Source organism: Trichosurus vulpecula, chromosome 3 (assembly GCF_011100635.1).
Source record: "Trichosurus vulpecula isolate mTriVul1 chromosome 3, mTriVul1.pri, whole genome shotgun sequence".
NCBI lineage: Eukaryota > Metazoa > Chordata > Mammalia > Diprotodontia > Phalangeridae > Trichosurus > Trichosurus vulpecula.
In genome coordinates, this window is record NC_050575.1 from 356,404,870 (window position 1) to 356,430,753 (window position 25,884).

Genomic DNA, 25,884 nt, shown 5'->3' on the forward strand with positions numbered 1-25,884 from the left:
CTTTCAGAGTCAAGTTTTTTTTTCCAAGTTTATTTTAACTTTCATCATATGTTTCATGTGACTTTGTCTGTCTTTTACAATCCTAACCAATTATAAAAGCAGAAACTCCTTTCAAACGTCCTAAAAGGGCACTTAGACCTGGAGCACTGGGAAAAAATGTATTGAAATAAAATTGTTTTGAAAAACAAAGGAAAAATAAAATGCATTTTCAAACCCATCGGTTTTGAATGTTAAATGATCGGATGTTATTAAACTTGGGGAATATATCAGGCCAATCAGAAAGATTATTCAGTTTTCAATTTTTGTGTATGTTTTAAAGCTAAGCTATCCTTTTTTTTTTTTTAACCATTTAAGGGAACAGTCTACATTTCATAGAGGAAGATTTCTCTAAGTTCCTCTTTGAAAGTTTAATCTAACTATAGAGGTGACCAAAGTTAATTTAGAATGAGATGAACATTTGGTGTCAATTACATTATTTCAAAAGCAATTATCACTCCCTATTCTGTGAGAAAGATTAGAGCAATTCATTTGAAGCTAAGAAACAAGAAATACCTTTTAAGAAGCACAGTGTAATGAATTAGATATTCGAAGCCTAGGTTATATCCCATATTAGCTGTGCGATCTTGAACAAATATTTTAACTTCTCTGGGTTTTAGTATCTTCCAGCTGAAGAATAGCTAAAGTTCCTTCTGGTTTTACGAACACAACCAGTACAGTTCATGGCCCATCTATTCCTTTTTATTCAATTCTGTTTTTATTCACAGCTGTCCATAAATCCCTTATACTGGATTTACCCAATGCACTGGTCTTCCTCTTGGTCTTTTCCTACTTTATGGGTGCAGGTGTAGTAGATGGCCTATTCATCAGTAATTTCTTTTTCTGAGCATTCATGTACTTAGGGATGACTTTTATAAGTACATTTCTTGTGTGAAAGTCATTGTCAGCCTTCCTCTACTGTCTCTGTCTCTCTTTGGGCCATGCCTAATTTTGTTCCTTGGAGTATGTAGTGTTTCAGATATATAGTATCGCCAGATATGGATATTACAGCTAAAGTCAAGTCAAGAAACATTTATTAAGCATATTAAGCATAGGTGCTATGTTAGGCACTGAGAGAAAAAAGTTGTGTGTTTTTGTTTGTTTTGGTATGTGTGTCGTCAATTAGCTCAGGATCATTGAAAATAATCAGTCAAAAATCGACAAGCATTTATCATGGGACGTTCAGGGAGGACTAGCAGTTCTGTGCAAGGGTTTGTTGAGCCCTTTTCAGGGCTGCTCATCTACCTTTGGTCTCCATCTTTTACCTGTGACTCCAAGAAGCTATTGCATGCTTAGCAGCCATACTCCAGTAAAACTATCTTGGCAGATGGCCTAAACCAATTTGAGAATAACCAACAGGCCTCAAGCCCTTCGGTGAGTTAGGGGGTTGTCCACCCCAACTTCCCCTGGCAGAATGGGAGGATGAGAACAATTTGTTGCAATGGCTATGAAGGCCACACTGTGAAGCGCTTAGAGCTTGGTCAGACATGGAAGACTCTGAGGTTATCCATTGCATCCTGGGCCATTGCCAGTTTTCTTGATGTTTTGTCTTGCCATTGGACTTCAATGACTCTGGAAGACAGAGCAAGGCTGATGACTTTGTACAACTCTATGCCTACTATGTTCCAGGTCCTGTGTTAGGTGCGAGGGATATAAGTACAAAGAACAAAATAATCTCTACCCAAAAGGAGCTTGTGTTTGAATGGACAAGACAAGTATATATAGAAATGCGTAGAGCAGAAATCAAAAGCAAATAAATACAAATGTACCTTTTTTTTTTTTCTAAAACCTTTGCTTTTAATTAGCAGCTGTGATGATAACACTTCCTGTGCTTCTCAGGTCTTATGCTTCTTGCCCAAGATTTCATAATCCTTAGCAAAGTTTTCTAGATAACTTCTGGCAGTATCATTTGTACTCAGATGAATTACCAGTCCTAAGATCTGATAAGTCTTGAGGGCTTCTCTGGTACGTCCTGGCTACACTATCTGGGAAGACAGCAAACATCTTTATTTTAAATGTCAGGTTGACAAATTACTGCCTCCATAGCCCTTGGCTGGGAATCAAACACTATTCCTCTATTCTGAGCCTGACTGAATAATCTCTCACCTGATGAGGGGCCCCTCCCTCTCTCTGATTGGAGAAGATGGAGAGTAGTCATCAGTGAAGTCCTTATAAATCCTCCACCGTTTAAAGAGGGCACCCAGGGCATTTCCCTCATCATCTCCCACCTCGCTGCTCTCCTGAACTTCATGATCTCCAGAGACTCATCATTCTGCAAAAAGAAATGAACTGAGAACGTCACATCTCCTCACCCCCCGCCAGAGACACCCCACTATGAGTGGAGAAGGTGGAGGGCAGGTATCTGGGAATATCTCCCAGATCTTCTGTTTGAGGAGGGGACCCAAGAGCATTCACTTCATCATCTCCCACTTCATTGCTCTCCTAGACTTCATGATCTCCAGAAAACTCATCATCTTGAAAGATGAAATCAACCCTGTAACCCATATCTCTTCAGATCATTTCCCGCCCTGGCCACAGGACTTCATCAAACTTCTTTTTATGTGTTGTCTTCCTCCACTAGACTGTAAGCTCCTTGAGGGTAGGGACTATTATATCTTTCTTTGCATCCCCAACACTTGGCACAAGGCCTGGAGCATAGAGGACACTGTAAATGTTTATTGACTCTTAACTCTGATGGCACCAATGGATTCCTATGATCATTTGTTCAAGAAGGAACAGCTTTTTCTTCCTCATAAGATCTATTGCCATCCTCACTAAAAAGAGCCTCATATTTTTTAGTAGGATTTTAAAAATTTATTTGTTTATTCATTTATTCTTTATTTTTTAGTTCCAATTCTGAATTCTTTCCCCCTTCCCCTCTCCCGCTCATTGAGAAGGCTTGAAATTACAATACCCGTTATATATACAAAGTCATGCAAATCATATTTATTTCCACATTAGCCAGGTTATTATGAAGGGAAGCAAGAAAAAGAAAGAAAGTGAAAGAAAACATGTTTCAAGTGGCACCCTGAGTTCATCAGTTCTCTCTCTGGAGGTGGATAGCATTTTCTATTACAAGTTCTTTGGTGTCATTGTGGACCATTGTGTTGATCAGAGTAGCTAAGTCTTTCCCAGTTGATTACCATTACAATATTTCTGTTATTGTGTACAATGTTCTCTTAGTTCTGCTCACTTCATTTGCATCCTCCCAGATTTTTCTGAAACCATCTCCTTCATCATTTCTGGTAGCACAATAGTGTTCCATCATATTCATATGTCATAACTTGCTCAGTCATCTTGCTGGGCATCCTCTCAGTTTCTAATTCTTTCCACTGCAAAAAAAAAAAAGCTGCTATTTGTTATACATTGTATACATTAGGTCCCTTTTCTTTGACCTCTTTGGGATACAGATCTAGCAAAGTGGTTTTGCTGAGTCAACAGGTATGGACAATTTTACAGCCCTTTGAGCATAGTTTCAAATTGCTCTCCAGAATGGTCAGACCAGTTCACCACTCCATGAACAGTATATTATGGTCCTTATTTTTCCACAGACCCTTCAGTATTTGTCATTTTCCTTTTCTTTTGTATTAGCCAATCTGATGGTTGTGAGGTGGTACCTCAGAGTTGTTTTAATGTGCATTTCCCTAATTATTAGTACTTTCTCATATGACTATTGATAGATTTGGTTTCTTCTTCTGAAAACTGCCTGTTCACATCCTTTGACCATTTATCGACTGGAGAATGAGCCTCCTTCCTAGTATTTAGCTCCAAATGCTCAAAGGTACTTCGTTTCTTTCTCCTCTGTGTCACCCTCCACTCAGACTTCCCCACTGCCTCTTCAGATCTTTTTTCTTCTTTGTTGAAACCCTTCTTTCATTTTCTTAAAGAACACTTCATTGTCCCCTGTGACCTTTAAGAGAGACACAATCCTTTTCATCTCTGAGGAAGACTGCTTAGCACTTTGACGACTACTATCAGTCTGTCAGGCGAAAGGGACAGACATTGGGCACTTTATCTAGCCTTTGTGCGACGGCCTCTCCTGAGGGGGTGCCCATTATCTCCTATATGGAGTCAGTCCACTTCTGAAGAGCTATGAGGGTTGGGGAAGTTTTCCCTTCTATTGAGACAAAATTTGCCTCTTTTCTGCAACTTCAACCTGCTGTTCCTAGTTCTACCCTCTGGGACTCAACAGAACAAGCCAATCCTTTTCCGTATAAAATCTCTTCAAATACTTGAAGATGGCTATCACATTCCCCTTAAGTCTTGTCTTCCTCAGACTAAATATTCTTATTTCCTTCAATTAACCCTAATGTAGAGAGATAGTAAACTTTTATGACCAGGGGACACTAAGTTAAGTCAAATCAAGTCAAGCAGCATTTATTAAAACACCTACTATGTGCCGGGTGCCGTGTTAAGCTCTGGGAATGCAAGAAAGGCAAAAATAAAAACAAAAAAAAGGTCCCTTCTTTCAAACAGCTCATTGTCTAATGGGAGAGACAATATATAAGCAACTATGTAAAAACAAAACATAAACAAAACTGGAGGTAAGCAAAAGAGGAAAGGCACTAAAAATAAGGAAGATGGGGAAAGGCTTTTTGCAGGTGGGATTTTAGCTAAGACTTGAAGGAACTTGGGGAAGCCAAGAGGTGGAGATAAGGAAAGAATTTTTCAGGAAGGGGGCCAGTCTGGGGCCCCCTTTTGTGTATAGGAAGCCAGGGTCACTGGACAAGAATATTTGATGAAGAGTACCAAGGTATAAGAAGACTAGAAAGACAAAAGGGGCCAGGTTATGAAAAGCTTTGAATACTAAGCAAGGAATTTTATATTTCAGTGGTCAAACTATAACAACTTTTCTGTTAGCTGATACATACAATAAATTTGGGAATAGGAGATAGGTGAGTGGACTTTTTTCTTTGCTTCTGACACAAAATCATTTGCATGAGAAGCCAGGGGAGATCTTGGGGAGAGGCTGTCACCAATCAGGAAGGGGAGCCCCAAGGTGAAAGTTTCTCCAGGGTGGGAAGGTAAGTTGGAGAGGCTATGGAGAAGATGGCTGGAGAGTCAAGAAAATATATTGTGGTATAGTAAAAACAGCATTTCCTCTGGATTCAAAGGACCTGACTGTCATTTATTATGTAAGTCTGTGACCTTGGGTAAATTGCTTAACCTCCCAGGGTCTCAGTTTTCTCAACTGTGAAATGAGGGAGTTATACTAGATGACTTCCTATGTCCTCTTTGGCTCTAGATCTATTATCCTATTGTAGTCAGGGACAAAGCACTAGAATTTAGCCCCAGACACAGGAAGGACATTTTATTTTGTAAGGACAATCTTTGCCTAGGGGCACTCTACTTTGGTTGGGTAAGGTGATAGCTCATAGCTTCTGACTATGACTAAAGGGCTCTCACGCTGCCCTTAAGCCAGGAGAAGCTTTCTAGTTACTACACCTTGGCAGGCTGGCCAGCAGGTGGCCCTGAAAAGATGGAACCTAGAAATTTGTAGGAGGGTTAAATGCCTGGCAGCAACTATGAGACCAGAAGAGGGAAATGCCCAGTAGAGAGCGGAGACACCCAGGAGAGAGGCAGGAGTCACAAGACTCAATCAATCATCAACTAGCATTTATTAAAGCCTAATATGTGCCAGACACCAGCAATATAAAGTATAAATATAAATACAAAGAACAAAATAATATTTATTTGCAAGAAACTTAAGTTTTCTTCCTATCTCTCACCTCTCTCAGTCAAACTCATAGAAAAAAACTGCCTGTGCTCCTTACGTTCACTTTCCTATCATTCACTACTCAAATCTTTGCTATCTGGCTTCTGACCTCATCACGCAACTGAAATTGCTGTCTCTAAAATTACTGGTGACCTCTTAATTGCCAAACCTGAATACTCAGCTTTTTTTGACCTATCTGCTACTTTGGGTACTGTTGACTCTACCCTCCTCCTTGATACTCTCTTTTCTGGGTTTTTGTGACATTACTAAGTTCTCTTCAATTTCTACCTAAGGATTGTAGGGTGTAGGAAAGTTAATGGCCTGTGGGGTTCATCCCACAGAGCATGCCTGGAGCTGAGCTGAACTCTCCTGCTATATCCAATGACACATGTGACTCAGTGAGAAAGACTCTTCCCTTTGACAGGATGAAGATAACCCTTGATTGGTTCCTTGGTCCTCATGATCGTGATGGTGGTGGTGGGGAGTATGCTAAAGAGGCAAGAATTGCTCAGTAGGCTTAAGAGGAAATTCAGCTTTCCCTCTTACTGTCCTCCGAACAAGTGGCTTAGGACTCAGCTCTCTTTTGGATATGCTAAGAGGACAGGGGGCTGGGGTGTTTCCCTCAGCAGCTATGAAGTTGCACATGGTATTGCGAGAAGATGCTCAGGTGAACAGAATCAGAACATTGCACACAATAACAGCAATATTGTTTGATCAACTATGAATGACTTCTCGGCAATGAAGGTATTATTATAATATATTATATTATAATATAATATAATATATATTATATAGTATATATTATATGAAGGTATTCTCGGCAATTTAATGATTCAAATCAATTCCAAAGGACTCATGATGAAAAAAGCTATCCATCCCCAAAGGCCTGATGAGGTCCGAATGCAGATCGAAGCATACTCTTTTTCATGTTCTTTTTTGTGTTCATGTTTTCCCCTTTGGGTCTGTCACAACATAAGCAATATGGAAATGTGTTTTGAAAGATTGTACATGTATAACCTATATTAAAATGCTTACTGTCTCAGGGAGGGGGATGGGGAAGGAGAAAATTTGGAACTCAAAATTTAAAAAAATGAATGTTAAAAATTGTCTTTATATGCAATTAGGGGAAAATTATAGTTTTTTAAAAAAGAGAGAGAATATGCTCTATGCTCATCTAAATGAACATGAGACTGGATCAAGGCCTTGAATGCCATTCCTTAACGGTGATCTTGAGAAGGAAGTTTCCAGCCTTTTTAGCTACTTTGTGGATTTAAGAGCTTTGGAGTCACTGAGAGGTCCAAGTGAATGGCAGCAGAAGATACTATATGAAGTTACTACAGTTTTTTGCAGAAGAGAAGATAACCACTGATGATCCCAAGCCACATTCTGGCTTGCCAAAATATACAGATGTTGGGAGAATTGTTTAGATAATGCAGAGCTAAAGTCCCACAAAGTGTTTCATGTTTTTATGTTTTAATGTCAACCTACTGGGAGAGTTTGATAGGAGTTGTGAGTTACCATTACATATTTTAAGTTTTTGACATTGTGCCCTTATGAGTCTTTTGTGTTACAAGAATTTTATGGTAGAGGAAATAACTGTCCTATACATGATTTGGACATAGGTGGCACAGCAGATAGAGTGCCAGGCCTGAAATCAAGAAGACTCATCTCATGAGTTCAAATCTGGCAACCCTGGGCAAGTCATTTAACCTATTTGTCTCAGTTTCCTCATCTGTAAAATGAGCTAGAGAAGGAAATGGCAAACCACTCCTGCACCTTTGCCAAGAAAACCCCAAATGGGGTCATGAAGTCGGACAAGATTGAAACAACAGAACAAAATACATAATTTACTTTGTTCATTGAAAACCTTTCTAGAAAGAACTCTGTTAATCCTTTTCAGAGAGATCCTACACATAAGCCATACTTTAGCTTTAAGGGATTTTACCCATGGCTCCAGAGTAAAGGGGTAAAAAGTAGACAATGAGAAAGAGCTTGACCTCTCTCTTTAGAGGCCAGGTTCCCCTCTCAGGGTTAAACCTGGTCAGTGCAGGGGACCCTTAGTGAGAGGTGTACCAACCCCCTAGATTGTTGACTATTAAACAACAGAAAAAGTCTCCCACCAAAGTTGTTTTTCCTCTCAAGTTTACACAGCTAGTCACCAGCAGACCCAGAACTAGAGTTTATGTCACTTGGCTTATGTCATCGTTCAATATGCTCTTTTGTAGTGAGATTTTATATACACATATATATATACATATATATATACAAAGATATACAATAATTTTATTTGATTAGAAAAATTCTGAGGAAATCTCTGATACAAGGTATAATGCTAATAATGTCAATTTAATTAAGTTTAATGAAAAATTTAATGTCCTACTACAATAGCACCTTTACTCAAGTGGTTTGAACCCAATCATTTCCCATCTCCTTGCTACAGACATGGTGGAGGATGGGAGGAGTTATGCTTCTCCCCAAACCTGTTTTTGGCAAATCTGATGCCAAGAAAAACTCATGTGATGCCAAAGTTCTGCTTCACTAAACCAGTTGTATATATGCCTTAATTGCTTAATCTGTTCTATAAGGAAACGGTATGGTGAAATATTGTAGCTGCCTTAAGGAGAATGACAGTACAGCGGTATGCAAAGGGCTCTACAATTTCATCAATTCATCTCTGTGTGACTCTTGACTGTGCCCTTCTGAAAGTTCAGCTTAGATGTCACTCAACATGCTGGAGGCTTTCCCCTCTTTCTTCTGAAATCCCAAGAGCACCAGTGGAGCACTCTTGTCATCTAGCCATCATCCCTTGCTATCACCATGAGACCAGCTCATCTTCTGTCTGGCATATAATCTTCTATTTCTTCCTGTTTTTTGTTATTCCTCATGGATTATAATGTTGCAGACTGCTCACTCACATCTACCATGTGTCCTTCTCCATTGCCCTCTGAGGGATACTCATCTTTAATTCTTCAGAGGCAGTGGTATCCTAGATTGCCCTGCCACACAGAAATGCCAGCAAATTGAAATGGTGGGCCTTTGTCTTTTCAAGCAACTTGGGGAAGGTAGGTCAGTAAAAGGGTTTTGCAATTTCCCCAAAGCATTCCAGCCTGTTTTCCTTTTCAATTCTGGGTCCAGCTCATTGTCCATCTGTATTGTCTGTCTCAGATGCACATACTGGTGGACAAGCTCTGTAGGATGTTGAAACATGGGCAATAAAAATTCTTCATCCATTTGGTCCTTATTGTGTGAATGGACAGGTCAAACTCTTGAACTTTGAGTGATCACAGATCTTTTCCAGGAGGCTTGGAAATGTCTTAGGGATTGATATACAATACAATGTCATCCACAAACAGGAGCATCTGAAGGAGCTCATCAACTGGGAATCCCTCCTCAACCTGGACTCTATATTGGAAATGTATTTTTTTTAAAGGCAGTATATTTTTAAATCATGCAGATTAGTTATATTTGAATATTAGTAAATTTAAACCTTTCTTCTATTAGTAGCTGGTTTAGCTACCTGAATTCTGGCCAGTTAAAGCTAATTCATGTCTCAGCAAATTATATAGATATGCTTAACTTGTGGCATTCTGTCCTGATGGAGGAATTGAAAAAATGCTCAGGGTCAAGTGAGCCAAAGGTTGGATTTTCAGTGGGATAAACATTCACATCTTTTTCAGGGGAACAGGCCATTTGTTCTAGGGCCCATGTTATCCTCACTGCATCAGTCTCAAACACATGGAATCCAGAGCAAGTGGGGGCTAAATCTGGGCTTAGCACTACAGTCAACCTACCACTCGTTTGATATGACTGGTCACCATGTCGTAACATCCAGGAGCTATAAGCAGCATTTTGTGTGGGTGGGAATGTTCTTCCAACATGCTACAGGGCAGCCCCCATCCTGCCTAGTAGAGTTTGGGGCAGAGGGTGTCCTGATTTCTAGTGGTTGGGTACTTGTATCTCTCTGTGTTACAACAGCTATTTGGTGGCAGCTGGGTTTTGAAAGCTGAGTCCTAAGTTACACCTGTTCCCTATAGGAAGGAGGTTGGATCAGAGGATAAAGTTTTGTTTCCCATTGCTATTTGAGAACATTCCCTACTGCTTAATTTCTATTTTGAGTTACAGTACCATAGGGGAAGTCTTCACTCAACACTCACTCCCAGTGGTCAAGCTTTCTGGCATTTCATCAAGATAAAAGTTCAATCGGTCTTAAAACATGGTTATGGAAAATTACTGTGGCAAAGCATCTGTCTTTGCTGTTGGTATTGCTTAAGCCCCCAAGATCTAAGTACTATTTTCCTGGAATGCTATCTACTATTCCCATTTACTGATTCCCAAATTTCTTCCCTCTAGGGACTCTTGGGTACTCCTTCAAATACCCATGATGGTAGTCCTTCAGAGCAGAGGCAAAATCATAACTGAATTTGCCAAGTCCCCAAATGAGCAATGAAGTGAGTAGTTTGTCATGTGGATTAGGATCCAATAACCTTCCTAACACTGGGACTTGGGAACCACAGGTGGTAGTGTGACAAAAAGCAGGAGGCGAGAATGAATTGATCATAGGGAGGGGTGTTGAAGTAAGGTGATAATGGGTGAGAATTACCACTGCCAACATTCAGTCGGGAGGCTTACTAGGAGACACATTTAACTCCTATGCCTTGGACGTACTACTCTGGTTTGTTTTCCACAAAGGGAAATGACATGGTGTTTTTCTATCTTTTGCCAAGACTTTAGAAGTAGAGAACAAAATGGGGTTATGCCCCTGTGCCCTAAGGCATATTATCAGCATTTCATATTTTGGCACTTAATCATATATTTTTAGACATGGGCAATATAGGAATTTGTTTTTCTCTACTATGAATATTTGTTAGAAAGGTTTTTTTTTTCCCCTTTTAAATGCAGGAGGGTGGGCAAGAAAGAAAAGAAATGCTTGTTGGTTGAAAAAAAATCACTGTCTCATTGCTTTAAGTAAGCATGTTAGCCTAGTCTCCCCCAAAAGACAATGTTCCCTGTAAGGCAGACTCTGCAGCTTTTAAATCATCTCATCACGCACAGCGTCTAACCCAGTTACTGAAGATATAGACACAGAACAGAATTTTAAGAGAGGACTATTTTCTGATTTCAACAGAACAGGTGATAGGAAGTGAATACAGGGAGACCGTGATTCACTGAAGCATATTCTAATGGGATTTCTTTCCTTTAGAAAAACACCAGCACTAGGACAGGGATGGGAGGGCAGAAACCAACCACATGCCTTTGACTTGGCTGCTTCTCCTTAGGACAGTGACCCACTAATTGAAAGAATGAATCGGGGCCTTTTCAACATGCAGAATTTTATTGGATTCAGAATGGGCACGAGTGCATAACAAAATTATTTGGTATTTCTGATACTCTAAAGATCATTAACATACTACAAATACTGGCAATTGTGTTGTTCTACAAAATAAGGTTTCTGGCAGCCAGACTGACAAGTAGTATCGAATATCCTAGTCTACTTCCAACAGGTCATCTCCATTAAGTTTTGAGTTTAGCCTAATTCACTCATACTAAAGTGGAATACAGAAGAATATGCTACACAGTTTGAAGTTTTGCTGGCCTTAGGGGGTTGGGTTAAACCAGAGGTGGGGAACCAATCACCTCCCTCACCACCACATATTAAAGGCAAATAATACGAAGCACAAGTACCTCATGTCCCTTGCTCAGCTCTCTCCTACTTGGGAGCAATTTTTATGAAGGTCAAGTGGGGGATGAAATAGCCAGAAAAGGAGTCAGAAACTCTTTACCTAGAGTTCCACAAGTAATGCCCTTAGGCATAGGGAGAGAAGAAAAAAGACGGGGAAAGGGAAAGGAGAAGAGAGAAATATGAATGGCGATGGGCCACCCACAATTGCCTTCGCTGTCCCTAGTCCTCAGAGTACTAATGCCCCCAGTTACTTCCACCTAGTCTATGGGAAGAGACTCTGGATTGCAATGAATGGTGTTCCTTATCATTTCTTGCTGCCCTCATTAGCACAGGGAACCGAGCTGACCTTTAAGCACAGCCTGGAGTTAGTCATTTTAGAAGATCACCAGTATTTGAGAATCTGACTAATTAATCTAGCATCTGTCACTGCGATTACTTCAACCCAGTTGATTACTTTTAGCTCCTTGAAACATACACCTCCCCTTTTATGAAGGGGAGACCTAGGACCTCGGTCTCCAAAGAGGCTTTAGGTGCATTTCCATCGTTTGTGCTCTTCATCTGGTAGGGCCAATGTGGACCTCCTTAAGCCACAGAAAAATTGAACCAAGTAGTGTGGTTATACTCTTCACCCGGATGGAGCAGTACACGAGGAAAATGTTGCTGTGTGAAGAAAAGAGACCAGTTAGACACCTTGACACCCAGGCCCTGGGGGCTACAACAGTAGTGACGATAATTTTTTTGCATTAGACCTGTGACTTCACTGGTATAGAGGAAATTCCCTATCCCAATGCTTATTGGTAGCTGATGGACAACTTAATCATTTGTATAAAATTTTATAAAATCAAATGACTTGCCCAGGGTCACACAGCCAGGATGTGTCAGAAGCAGGACTTGAACCCAGGTTTTCCTGACTCCAAGGCCAGTTCTTTATCCAGGATGCCAGGCCACAATGCCTTCTCGATAATGATGACAATGATCCTTATGAGGGGCAATATGGTATGGTGGAGAGAGAACAGGCTTCAGACTAATGAAGAACTGTGTCTGAATCCTGACACATATTGGCTGGGTGATGCCTGACAAGTTATTTACCTTCTCAGTGCCCCAGACAACTAAATACAAATTGCAGAGAAGGTGCCAATCTGTATTGGTAGAGGGAATTTCCCTATGCCAATGAATATCACAGGTTCAGACCCTCCCCTCCCCCAAATAACAGCTGATACTTATACAGCACTTTAAGGTTAATTTATACATTGTCTCATTTGACCTTCATAACCAGTCCCTGAGATACGTGTATTATTGGCCCCAATTTACAGAATTAGGGAGGTCAAGTGATCTTTCTATTAAATATCAGAGGCTGAATATTGCCAGGCTCCAAAGTCTATTGCTCTTTCTATCACAACATGCTTTTTCTCATGAATAGATCACATAATTAAGAATGTCTTATCTCTTTTAGAACAGCAAAAATCTAATTGGAAAAGAGTGTTGTCAGGTAACCAAGAAGAAAAGAAATGATCACATGTAAATGCCACGGGAACAGCAGGGCCAGGACCCCCAATGTCCATTTTCCTCTCCCTGTTGTTGCTTTGATTTTTCCTTTGATGATCCTTTGGTGAAAGGATCATCAGAAAAAAATTCTCACCTTCACAGACCTTTCTGCATTAATTTAATTTGGCTTTTATTATAGACTGTCCCATGGAAGTACCAGATTGCCTATAACCAGGCTTAGATGCCAGCACTGGAAGATTTCAAATGATGCAGGGGTTCTTAACCTGTGAACTTAATTTTTTTTGGATAATTTGACTTCAATATCAGTGACTTCCTCTGTAATCCTACAGATTTTATATTATGCATTTAAAAACATTATTCTGAGAAGGGGTCCAGAGGCTTTAAGCAGAGACCTTTTCTCTTTTGTTTTTGTATCCCAAGAGTCCCTGGCACATAATAGGAACATAAGAAGTGTTTGTTGATTGATTGACTAATGATTATCTTCCAGTAGGTGAAAGGCAAAGTTTCCGAAGATCGCCAACCATCCCCTTCCATCTTCACTGAAGGTCAGGTGATAAGGAGTGAACCAAAATGGAAGGAGGAGAGATTTAGGTCATACATAAAAGAGGAACTTCCCAATCACATACTTCATGAATTGATTACGGAGAAAATTTTCCTCCCAAACAACACTCCAGTGGGGAAGTGTGAGCAAAGTCCTACTTTCCTCCCATGGGGACCCAGATCAAACATCCCCTCACAGATTCTTTCCAGTCCTAGAAGGAGGGCTCCAGCCATTGTAATAATAAATAATTGTGTGTGTAAACGAGGTGAATGAGGATTGAGCAATAACCTCCAGCCCTGAAATTAAGGAATATGAAAAGGCAGCACGATTTGGTGGAGAGAGTGCCAGACTTAAAATCAGGAGAGACCTAGGTTTGAATCTCTCCTCTCACCCTTCCTAGCTGACCAGGGACAAGCCACACGACATCAGTATTGTTACCTGTAAAATGGGTTTAATAAAACCTGCTAGAACAGTACCTGTCTTAGAAGGTTGCTGTGATGATGAAAGGAGAAAATATACGTAAAGTGCCACCCAAACCTTAAGACCACATAGAAAGGTAAGCTGTTACTAATAGGCTTGGGAGTTCCAGCAGATAAATGGGGTGCCCAAAGCAGCTGCCTGCATCCCACCTCTTTGGGGCATGCAGGGGAGTCAACCAAGACACTGAGAGGAGTGATGGAGAATCATGGGTGACGAACAGTATGAAGGCCAGTCTGGGTAGAGTGAAGGAAAGTAATGTGTGAAAAGAATGTGAAGAGAGATTTGGGTTGCTGCCCCCCCCGCCCCCACCTATTTCAGCCTTCTTTTCTTTGAGCAAAATGATACCAATCCCCCTACCATAGTCATAACTGTGTAAGGCTGTAATGATCAGAAAACCAATTTGATGTCCTATACAAGGTCTCAGCAGGGACTAGCAAGGAGAAGAGCTGTGAAAGAGCCACCTACAGATTTGACTTTACCTTGTTGACTGCATCTGGCCAGTTCTGGGTCTCAAGGCAAAAACCTGAGTGTTTGGGGTACACAGCACCCCCCTTTCCCTTCAGCGTTCCATCAAGGAAATTGGCCGTGTAAAATTGAACCCCAGGCTGGGTTGTGTATACTTCTAGCTTCCGCCCGGTGGGAGGATGATAGACCCTGGGGAGAAAAAAATTGAATGATAAATAATTCATGTTTTAGAGAAGTAGAAAAGAGAAGAGATAGGGTAAACTGCTGGGAAATATATGGGCCTAGAGAGGCAGGAGGAGCAGGGGAGAGATACAAAGAATTGGGAGGTGAACAAAGGTAAGAAGAGTTAATGGAGACATGGGCGAGAGGCAGAAAAATGAAAAGAAGAAAAGTTTTCACATATTGGAAGACAATTATTAGCTGATAGTTAACAAATACTTATTTTGGTTCCTATTATAAGCTAGGAACATCGAGGACACAAAAGTGAAAAAATCTGTCCACAAGGCGCTTACAACGCAAGTCAGAAGAGACAACATGTACATATATAGATACAAATAAAATGTATGCAAAATAGATAGAAGGTAATTTGGGGTAGGGAGGCCATCTTGCTCCTCAGCCCCACCTCATGGCCTCCTGGGGGAGGAATGACCAGGCCCTAAATGAAGGTTATTTTGAGGAGTGGCTCTGAGTCATTCACCCAGAATCATAGGTATAGACCAACTCAATTCACCCCAGTCAGTCTAGCAACAGGGGTGGGGAACCTTCAGACTAGAGACCACATGTGGCCCTCTAGGTCCTCAACTGCAGCCCTTGGACTGAATCCAAATTTCATAGAACAAATCCTCTTAATAAAAGGACTCAGTCCAAAGGCCGCACCCAAGGACCTAGAAGACCACACGTGGCCTTGAGGCCACAGGTTCCCCACCCCTAGCACCTCCTCACACAGTAAACTTGGAGGAATGAGGTGGAGTTACTGCACTGGCCAGGCTGCAATCCCTTTTCAGAAAGATTCAAGGAGTTGGAGAAACAATCTATATAGAAAGGTGGTAATTTCTTCTCTGAGTTAAAAATGCTACCTTATCCTCTGTAAGTGTCGGGATCTAGAGATCGCAGAATTGATCCAGATTCAAAGTCCAGATTTAAAATCCCAAGATTATACATTTAAAGGGTTCTTGGTTTAGCTAAAATCAAACTCCTCGTCTTCCAATTCAGCAAACTATGGCCCAGTAAAGTGAAATGATGTGTTTGATCCAAATCCTACAAGATTTCCAAAGGGAGGGCTGTCTCCCCTTTAGTATCCTGTAGCCTGGTGCGGGAATATTTCAGTAAAACAGGAGGTGGCAATCTTTCCCAGCCACAGAATGAATGAAAGATGTCTGACCTTGCACAAAATTGCTTCTCTTGCGTATCCTTCAGACAGAAGTTGTGGTCAAAACCATTCATCTGGAACTTCTCTATGTGCTTTCCAAGTTCCACAGGCTTCCTCAAGTCAAACGCAGTCCCCTGTACAGATTCCACTTTTCCTAGTGAGAAGTAGCAAAAAAGGGAAAAAAAGGAAAAAATTCTATTAACAAGTGCCAACATGACACACATACATGTTTGTACATACACATATGTATATTCTATATGCATGTATATGTGTGGGTGTGTGTGAATATACATGTATTCACAGAAAGAACACATTCTCTCTCTCCAAATGTTTATATGTAACAGGAGGAAAGGGAGAGGAAGAGGAGAGGTTGGTTGGGTAGCTAGCTATCTTCTCAGTCTTCTTTTCTCTGGGCAAAGTGACCTCAATCCCTCTAAATTAGATGTAGTCATAACTACATAAAGCTTTACTGACCAGATAAGCAATTTAACATCTTGAACAAGGTCTCAACAGCTACTCACACTGCTCTTAGAAGGAGCCCATAAGATCAAATTCTGTAATATTGGTTCCAAATATTTGGATTTGGCCATTTATTTGTGGCAAGACTAAAATGCGAGAAATGAGTTGATACCTCAGAGACAAGGAGAAATTAGGAACCTCTATGTGACAATTTGGGGAAGAAAGAATTGGCTGGTACCCTTCTGCTTTTTGCGGGTTCCTAAATGAGATGACAAAAGGAGACACACACCTCCAAAACAACTACCTGAGTCAAAGAGTAAGCCCCACCCCACCCCCCTTTTCTACAGTACAATCTATCTGCTCTCCCTTTAGGAGTTTTAGGAATGGTATGAAGTTAGTTTGGGAAGGCTGGCATCTTCAAAGGTTGCAAGTAGTAACTGACTTCTTACTCTACAGCAGGTTTCACTGTAATGGGGACACAGTCATCTTGGTAACACTACTGAGGAGACTGGGTGTTCCCCGTAGAGGCCAAGGGATATGTGTGTTGGGGGGTGGGGGTGGGGATTCCTCAACAAGACCTTTATTCCTCTCTCTGCCCCTAGGACCTCTACCTTCTGGACCTTGCCAATCTACCTATCCCACCCTACAGCCCTTATCCTTATCAAAGCCATTCATCCCATCTATTCTACATCCCATTCCCTTCAAGGCCTACACTTCCTACCACTCAAGAACAACAGACAAACAAATAAACTTTAAGAAAAAAACTTAGCCAGGAACCTGTGAGGGGGGAACTTCCAGTGTGGAAATTCCCTTCACCTGTGCATTTTTCAATCCATTTTTAACTCTTAGAAGGATTCCTGTGGGCACTGAGAAGTCAATTGGGTTGCCCACGCTGAGGGGCAGGACCTGAGCCCAGATATTCCCGACCCTGAGGCAAGCCCCTAAACTTCCCTCTCATCGTTCAATAAACCCATCCATGCAAATATTACTAATGCATGCTAGAGTCTTAACTGTTACCCTTCCCAGAAAACAAACTTGCATTTTGAATCAGATTTCCCGGAGATACAATGTCCTGTGATGATTAATATAATTTTACAGCTGGATGGGACCTGAGAAGAGAAGAAACAGGAGATGCAGAGAAGGGAGTGAGTTGCCCAAGATAACAAAGCTAACTCATGACAGAGTCAGGACTAGCACTCAGGGCTCAGAAACCTCAAGCACGGTGCGCTTTCCACTACACCATGCTATATTCCCAAAGGAATGACTTTAATGGTCTGCTGTAGATTTAAGAAGTCAGTTACTACTTACAAAATTTCAGGCATCCAAGGGAAATAACTAGTTGTATGCATGTGTCTTTTTAGAGGCCCTTAAAACTACATAATGAAACTACTCTATGTTGAAAAAGGACCACCCCTTTACCCTCCATTTGGTACCCATATGGGGTTATGACATTGACTCCTTCAAAGTTAGTTAATTTGGCAAAAGTTATGAGATGGAACATGCCCAGTGGTGCTGTTATAGACATCATCTCCCCACTAAAAGCAGAAGTGAAACCCAACTCACTGTATTTCAAAGGCAGAGAGAAATGAAAATAAGACAAAACAAAGAATCAGGACTCTAGAAGTTAAATTTGGACTGAATCTTCAGTCTGATTACAAAAGCCTTCTGAGTGCAGAAATCTGGTCTGTTAAAATTATCAGTTCTTTCCCCTGTGTGAACACATTCATCTGGTTTAGCCTGCATGTGGAGTATGGCAAAAGCATTTTGGTGCTCATGACTGAATTCATTCATGCAGATTAGAGCCCCCTCAGAACAATGGCTGGCAAACCCTTTTTGCCAAATGGGCTGGAGTTTGGGCCCAGTTCAAGTTGTTTATACAGCTCTATCCCCAGAGGATTTTCCACAGACTGGGACAAAGTGATCTTCACTTTGGTGGTCAAGCTGAGGTGTGCTGCCTGCTTGGCTGCCCCATACCAGCAGATTCACCGGTGCCAGTAGGAGAAGAAAAGGAGTATGAGAGATCTCGTTCTAGATCCTAGCAAGAGGACCTGGAGGAAGAGGGCCCTGAAGCCAGTGAAAGATAAAAGCATCCAAAAGGAAGGGAGTGAACTACAACATCAAAGGCAGCAGAGAGATGAAGGAGGATGAGGATGGAGAAAAGTCTTTTGGATTTAGCAGATGACAAGGGCTGAGCTATGAGTTGAGTGTTAAGAAATGGAGACACGGGAGAGAGGAAATGAGCACATTTTAGATGTGATGTGATGATGCCAGAGGGCAAAGAGGGCAACATCCACAGAGAAAAGCAGACAAGGTTGGCTGCAAAATTCTCCTCAGAAGTAAAAGCCTAAACAGTATATGGTTCTTGTTGAACAAGAAAAAAGAGAAGTGAGTTGAAGGGGAAAAGAGGAAAGGTCCTGTCCTACCAAGGCAGCTAGGAGGTCCAAGGGGAGAGAATGCCGAACCTGGAGTCAGGAAAACCTGAGTTGGAATCTTGTTGCTTCCAACACATACTGGCTGTGTGACCTTGGCCAAGTCCCTTAGTATCTCTAAGTTTCAGCAAAGTGAGGATAATAGAAGGGATTGTACAAGATCAAAGCAGATAGCATACATAAGCTCTTTGCAAACTTTAAAGAGCTATAGAAACCTAAGCTGCTATTATTACCCTAAAGCTTTAAGCAGGGGTGGGGTAAATATACCCTATCACCAGATAGCAGTCCCTTTCTGGCCCTCCCCTCACTAGTAAGGGTTTTTCTTTTTTAATTTATTTTTCTCACTCACCAAGGATCAAGGAGAATGAACCTGTAGTTCTGCTAACTTTGGTTGTCTGCAAAAAAAAAAAAAAACAGGGCTGTGCTTCTGAGGCTAAGAACAGAACTAGGTGTCAAAGCAGTTCTCAAACTCAGAGTACAGGAAACTAAGAGACAGAATGGTGTCCTCAGACTGTTGACTCATTGGGTTTTGTTCCTTCACACACCAGAAAGGCCTGGGTTATCGTACAGATCAATTGTTTTCTGAAGAGGATTTCCTGCCTTCTTGGTGCTTCATCAGGCATTCTGGCCCAAGTATTAAGATGCCAACTGATTAGACTTCATCCTAAAGAAACAGGGTGGCAGTTCCAGTACGAAGAAGCTGCCCAAGGTGTAATCTCTGTTCCTCAATTTCTGGGATTTTTCTCAGATAGAAAAAAAAAGTCAGAAAGTTTTAAGCTCTGGTTTTCTAAGCAAAACTTCTGAAAGGTGCACACTTCTCTCTTGCTGTCAGATAGATACGCTCAGATTTTTAAAAGGGCAGACACAAGAAGAAAAAGGGACGACCTCACCAAAGAAGAATCCAGAAGTCTGGTGTGGAATGGGAATGGAACGATAGGAATAGTAACATCAAGGCTCTAAAGACAAGAAAGGACCGTGGTGCGTGAAAAATGCTATAGGCAATAAAAAGAGGCTTTTAAAAAAAGTTATGTTTAGAATAAGAATAATAACTGGCATATAAAGAGGACATGGCATCGTAATAAAGACCTGACCTTGGAATCAGGAAGACCTGTGTTCAGATCCTGCCTCTGACACATACCACTAGGCTGTATGGCACTGGGCAAATCACTTTACTTTTCAGCGCCCCAGGCAACTCTCTGTGACTAAGTTGAGGAATAGGCGCCAGTCCATATTGGTAGGAATTCCAATGACAGCAGGGGTTTGGATGAGACAAGGAAAAAAGAAAGGTCATCTAGTAGTTTTAAGTTTATAAAGCACTTTACATGTATTATCTCACTTGAATCTCATTACAACCCCATCAGGAAGACATTACTATTTTCCTTTTACAATTGGGGAAACCAAGGCCCAGAAAAATAAAATAATTTGTCATGGACACAGAATTAATGAGTCAGAGGCATGATTTTAAACCCGGGTGTCCCCCTGACTCTATGTTTTGAAGAATATGTAGGAAGAAGTATGTATATTATTATTATTATTTTAAGGTATTTTTTTTTGCAATTACATGTAATAACAATTTTAACATGTTTTTAAAAATTCTGAATTCCAATTCTCTCCCTTCTCTGCCCCCTACTTGAGAAGGCAAACAATTTGATATATGTTAAGGTCCCCATTTTATAGATGTGGAAGCTGAGGCTTAGAAAGGTAAGTGATTTGCCCAAGGTCAGAAGAGTAGTAAGACCTTGAATTCCCACCCAGGTTTAATGTTCTTTTATTATATCCTAGCGGTCTTTTGGCTGTCTTGTTACACTGTTGACCTACACCCACCCTGGAATCTATTAAAAACCCCAGATCTTTTCCATATGAATTGTTATTAAGCAGAAACTTCTTTACTCTGACCTTCACACAATGGAAGCACCCCCCTACCCCTGCAGCCTCTTGCTCTGACTGGCTGGTTCCTCCTAGAAGGAGGATCCCTGGGCCAGCTACAAGTTCGTTCCTCTCTGGGGCTTACTCTACCAGGGGTGGGGAACCTTTGGCCCCAAGGCCACAGGTGGCCCTTCTAGGTCCTCAAGAGAGGCCCTTTGACTGAATCCAAACTTCACAGTATTCCCCACCCTTGCTCCAGACTTTGCTGAACTTTCTCCACAATACCTCCAGCCTGGTACCTTCATCTTTTCCCACTCACACCTTTCAGCTTCTTTTTATATACTGTCACCCACCATTAGAACAGAAACATCTTGTGGGTAGGGACTGTCTTTCTTTTCGCTTGTTTCTATATTCCCTGTTCTTGGCACACAGTAAGCACTTAATAAACGACTGTTCACTTGACTAACCCTATATCCCCTATTCTTTTTTTTTTTTATGGGGTTTTTTTTTTTTGTTTTTTTTTTTTTTTTGAGGGGAGAAGGCAGGGCAATTGGGGTCAAGTGACTTGCCCAAGGTCACACAGCTAGTAAGTGTGTCAAGTGTCTGAGGCCAGATTTGAACTCAGGTCATCCTGACTCCAGGGCTGGTGCTCCACTCACTGCGCCACCTAGCCGCCCCATATATCCCCTATTCTATATTTATGTAGTTGATATAAATCTTGGAACTCAAGGGTTGATCATCACCATACACTATGACTATTTTGAAAGCTCTATGGGTCTCTCACTGTGGGTACTTCCTCCTTTAAGTTAGATTGCAACCCATCTCTACTTCATGCTATGTGAAGTGATTTCTCCTTATTAAATACGGGCCCATTCTCTACTGCCTACCTATGAGGGGGCCATTTGGATCTGTAGCGAGGTCATTGACCAAAATATTAAATAGAACAGGGATAGTATGACATTCTAGGAGAGCCAGGGCTCTCCCTCCCCTAGGCTGACCTCAATATATTTATCACCATACTCTGGCTCTGATCATTCAAGCAGTTCCAAATTCATCTAACTGTACTGTCAGCTAACCCACATTTCTCCATCTAGTAAGTAAAAGCACTGGTCAAAATAAGGTTTTGGTGAACTCCAGGTACACTAAGCCTACAGCATTCCCCTGGTCTGGCCAATCTATTTATCTCGTGTCAAAGAGAAAAGAGCAGTTTCTAATGCAGAGTACCCTCAGAAAAGGAACAGAGAAAATGAACAGGTGGCTATCAGGAGACCAGGTGTTAGAAATTATAAAGCCAGCTTTTCAGAGAGTAGCCAGATTTCTTAATTACCCACAGGCCACTGACAGCAATGCCAATCCAACACAGCTCTAAGAGGATGACAGTCCCCGCCAAGTACTGCATAATTAAACAATTAGGAATTTTTGTAAAGGGAGCTAAAAGGAAAAAAGATGGGAAAAAACTGGGGACAAAAATTTTTCAAGGGCATTGCTCCCTACACAGGAAAATCTGGAAAATGTTGGATTATAATTTTATTAGAATAATGAATAAAATGCTTATCATCTGTTGTTCACAGTACAAGACCTGGCACATAATAGGTGCTTAATGAATGCTTATTGACTGAATTCTTACTTCCACAAAATTATTTCTAAAAAGCTGTGCAATTAGAAAAAATTATGTGCCCTTATCTATGGTATTGGATTAATGGTCTCCTTCAATATAATTAAGTTCCTTGAAGACAGGAACCTTATAGCAGGATATAGCCAGGAGTTGCAAGGGGAGAGTCAGTGTAGATGGGTTGAGATATGTATCATTGGAAGAAACACTGTCCAATAATGAGAGCCATTTGTGCATTTCAATGTCAGATCAATACAGTTCCTGTACATGGAAGACAAGTAGGTAGCAGAGTACATAGATCTGAAGTCAGAAGACCCAGGCTCAAATGCTGGATCCGATGCTCATTATCCATGTCACCTCGGACAAATCACTTAATTTCTCTAGACCAGCTTCCTTTTCTGTAGAATAAGAGGGCTTGACTAAATGACCTCAAGGGTCCCTTCCAACTAAAAAAAGTCTTAATTGCTTTTCTATTTTTGTTGTTCTTCAGGAGCCCCCATGTGGGAGTGGTCTGCCATTTCCTTCTCTGGCTCATTTTACAGATAGGGCAAGCAGGGTGAACGAAGTTAACTTGCCCAGGATCACACAGTAAGTGTCTGAGGCTGGATTTGAACTCTTAATAAAGAGGAGTCTTCCTGATTCCAAGCCCAGTGCTCTCTCCACTGTGCCACCTAGCTACCCTATACTTAGTACACTACTTGATGACAGTAAGGGCTTAATAAATGCTGTATCTCTCTATCGATACTTTTAAACTTTTCTTTCCTCAGCTCTTTTCCTGAACATGTATTTTCGGCATTTGTTTATACTGTTGAGGACATGAAGTCTAGGAAGCATCGAAAGGGTCATGGGATCATAGATTAGGAGCTGGATGGAACTTTATAGGTCATCGAGTCCAACTCCCCCAATTTACAGATGAAGAAACTGAGGCCCAGACAGGTTGAGTTACTTGTCCACAGTCAAACACCTAATAAGTGTCTGAGGCAGGATTCAACCCTGGGCCTTCCTGATCCCAACTTCAGAGCTCCACCTACTCACTTATATCACAGGGACATGATTTCTTTGCTTTTCATTAATGTTTCCTTTGTTTTCAATGATCCCAAGGCACTCCATGAGACAAACACACAAGTCTTTTAAAAACACTAATATTATTCCAGCGATAGGCAGTAAGCCCTCAGAGTCAGTCTCTGAGTCAGAAAGACTTGGGTCAGGTCTGACTCTGACAGTACTGGCTATGTGACCCGGTCAAGTCACATAACTTTTTTGTCCCACTTGACACTCTGAGACCATCTGTAACAACAATGTTGCTAGCAGCTGTTGTGGGGATGAAAGACCAACAACACCAGCACATAGGAGGGCTGCCAGCACAGGTTCTTTGATCTGCTTTTCTAAGGAAAGCAACTTAAGGGGTTAACAACCTCACTTCAATTAAACATGGATATATCATTCACTTAGTTCAGGGGAAAAAGCACCCTAAACTTCAGAGAAAACACAAACAGAAATCACAAACAGAGAAAATATAAACAGACCAAATCACAATACATAGCTATCAGAGAAGCACCAACATCTGGGTTTTTCAAAGCCAGGGGGGCTGCTTCAGCAGCTACCCAGAGTCTCGTCACCAACACTCTTCCAACGAGTGAGCCTCCAAAGGCAAAACACGAACCTCTGCGTTTATATACACTTCTTCAGGGTCAAGGGGCGTCACAACCATGGGACTCAAACCCACATGACTTCGGCCTTCTTAAGTCACATCTTAAAAGCTTGCTCAGGGTCAGAGGGCAGAACTAGGCCTTCTCTTCACATGAGCAGGTCACCAAAGACTCCCAATTCAATCAAAGATTCCTTTGTGCTGAGAAACACTCCAAAACAAAGACAACAAAGTCCACTTTGCTTGCCACTACATTTGAAAAGCAAAACTCATCATTCCAAAGGAGACAACAGTAAAAAAAAAAAAAAAGTCTACCGTAATTACCATAACACCATCCCTATCTTGTATTTCTGAAGCTAATTTTTTGAAACCAAGTATTAGACTTATGAGCAGGTGGCACAGTAGATAGAGTGTTGGGCCTGGAGTGAAGACTCATCTTCCTGAGTTCAAATATGGCCTCAGACACCTACTAGCTGTGTGACCCTGGGCAAGTCACTTAACCTTGTTTGCCTCAGTTTCCTCATATGTCAAATGAGCTGGAGAAAGACACGGCAAACCACTCCAGTATCTTTGCCAAGAAAACCCCAAATGGGGTCAAGAAGAGTCTGAAATGACTGAGTAAGTAAGACTACATTGATTCCTGGTGATTTTCACCTTATTTTATTTTCTGGCCTAACTACCAATGTATCCCTCCCAGGTTTGTGTCATCTGTAAATCTGATAAGCATGATATTTATGCCTTTATTTAAGTCACCAGTTAAAAAACATACTGTATAACACAGGATGAACTACAGATCTCTAAGTTACTCCACCGGAGACCTCCCACAAATCTGACATTGACCCATTATCAATTACTCCTTGATTCTAACTATTCAACGAGTTTTGAATTCATCTGACATTACTGTCTAACCCAAATCTCTCCATTTTTTTCCTATCAAAACAGTCTAAGATACTTTATCAAATGATTTGCTAAAGTCTAGGTGAACTATGCCTACAACATTCCTCTGATCAACCAGTCTGGTAACTTTGTGAAAAAAAAGGAAGTTGAAGTTCGTTTGGTATGTTGGATTAGCTTCTGTGATGAAGCTAGGCTGGCTCACTGTAAGAAAAACTAATTTTGGGCAGGTAGGTGCTGCAATGGATATAACTGTGACCCTGGAGTCAGGAGGACCGGAATTCAAATCCAACCTCACACACTTGACACTTCTTAGCTGTGTGACCCTGAGCAAGTCACCTAACCCTGATTACCTTGCCAAAAACAAAACCAAACCAAAAAACCCACTAGTATTTCTAGATGTCCATTAATCATTTCTTTAGTGATCTATTTTCTTTTAAATTTCCCAGGAATGAAAATCAAGCTCATTGGTCTACAGAGTACAAACTTTATTTTCTTCCCTTTTTTGAAAATTGGGACATTTGTCCTTCTCTGTCGCACTTCTCTTATACTCCAGGCAAACGTGCTGAGGGACAATTGATCCCCCTAATGTCCCAGGCCACCAATGTCTTCTGGTGATTTCATTACTCTCTCCTGGACATCAGATCCCTCCCAGGGTGGTCCCACTGCTGTCACCTACTGAACCACTCAGCTGAGGTGCTTGCTACCTCTTCTCTATAAGAGAAGGAATGGGTTTGGCCAACTCTCTGGGTTCAGAGGCCAAGCTTTAGCCCTTTGGGAGAGGCAGGTACCTCATACAACCAGGCACTGGTCCAGGGAAAAGTGGCTTTCTCTTCATAGAGAGGAGAAAGAGTCTGACAGCTTGAAGGATCTTATCCCCCAGGCACTAACTGTCTCTGATGCCTCTTCCAACTCCTTGGAGCCCTCAAGCTTTTAGCCTGCCTCTTGAACTCTGTTTCTTCCTGCTGGAAGTATCAATGTCTGGGTACCAAGGCTGGTAAGTCCCCTTTTCTGACCATCAGTTCCCAATCACCAACCTACAACCACCCTCAAACCATTTTGTGGGGATCTACCAAAGAAACCACGAAGGTCTCTTGGGGACATGAAGCCCTGTGGTTTCTTTCAGCCCTGCAAGAAGATTCTTTGGGGCTTGCTATGCATATGAACAGGTTGAGAAGAGCAA

The 25,884-nt window shown here is 41.4% G+C and overlaps 1 protein-coding gene across 1 annotated transcript in view; it reads right to left on the bottom strand.

Moving 5' to 3' along the window:
• Positions 1 to 11,065: 11,065 nt before the first annotated feature.
• The window catches only part of GALM (galactose mutarotase), a 55,449-nt gene continuing 40,630 nt past the window's right edge, over positions 11,066 to 25,884 (bottom strand). Inside the window, exons 5-7 of the mRNA XM_036751926.1 lie at positions 15,806 to 15,947; positions 14,439 to 14,613; positions 11,066 to 12,092 (exon numbers count right to left, since the gene is read on the bottom strand). Coding sequence (XP_036607821.1) covers positions 12,015 to 12,092; positions 14,439 to 14,613; positions 15,806 to 15,947 — 395 coding nt within the window. The 3' untranslated portion in view covers positions 11,066 to 12,014. The remainder of the gene's footprint in view (positions 12,093 to 14,438; positions 14,614 to 15,805; positions 15,948 to 25,884) is intronic.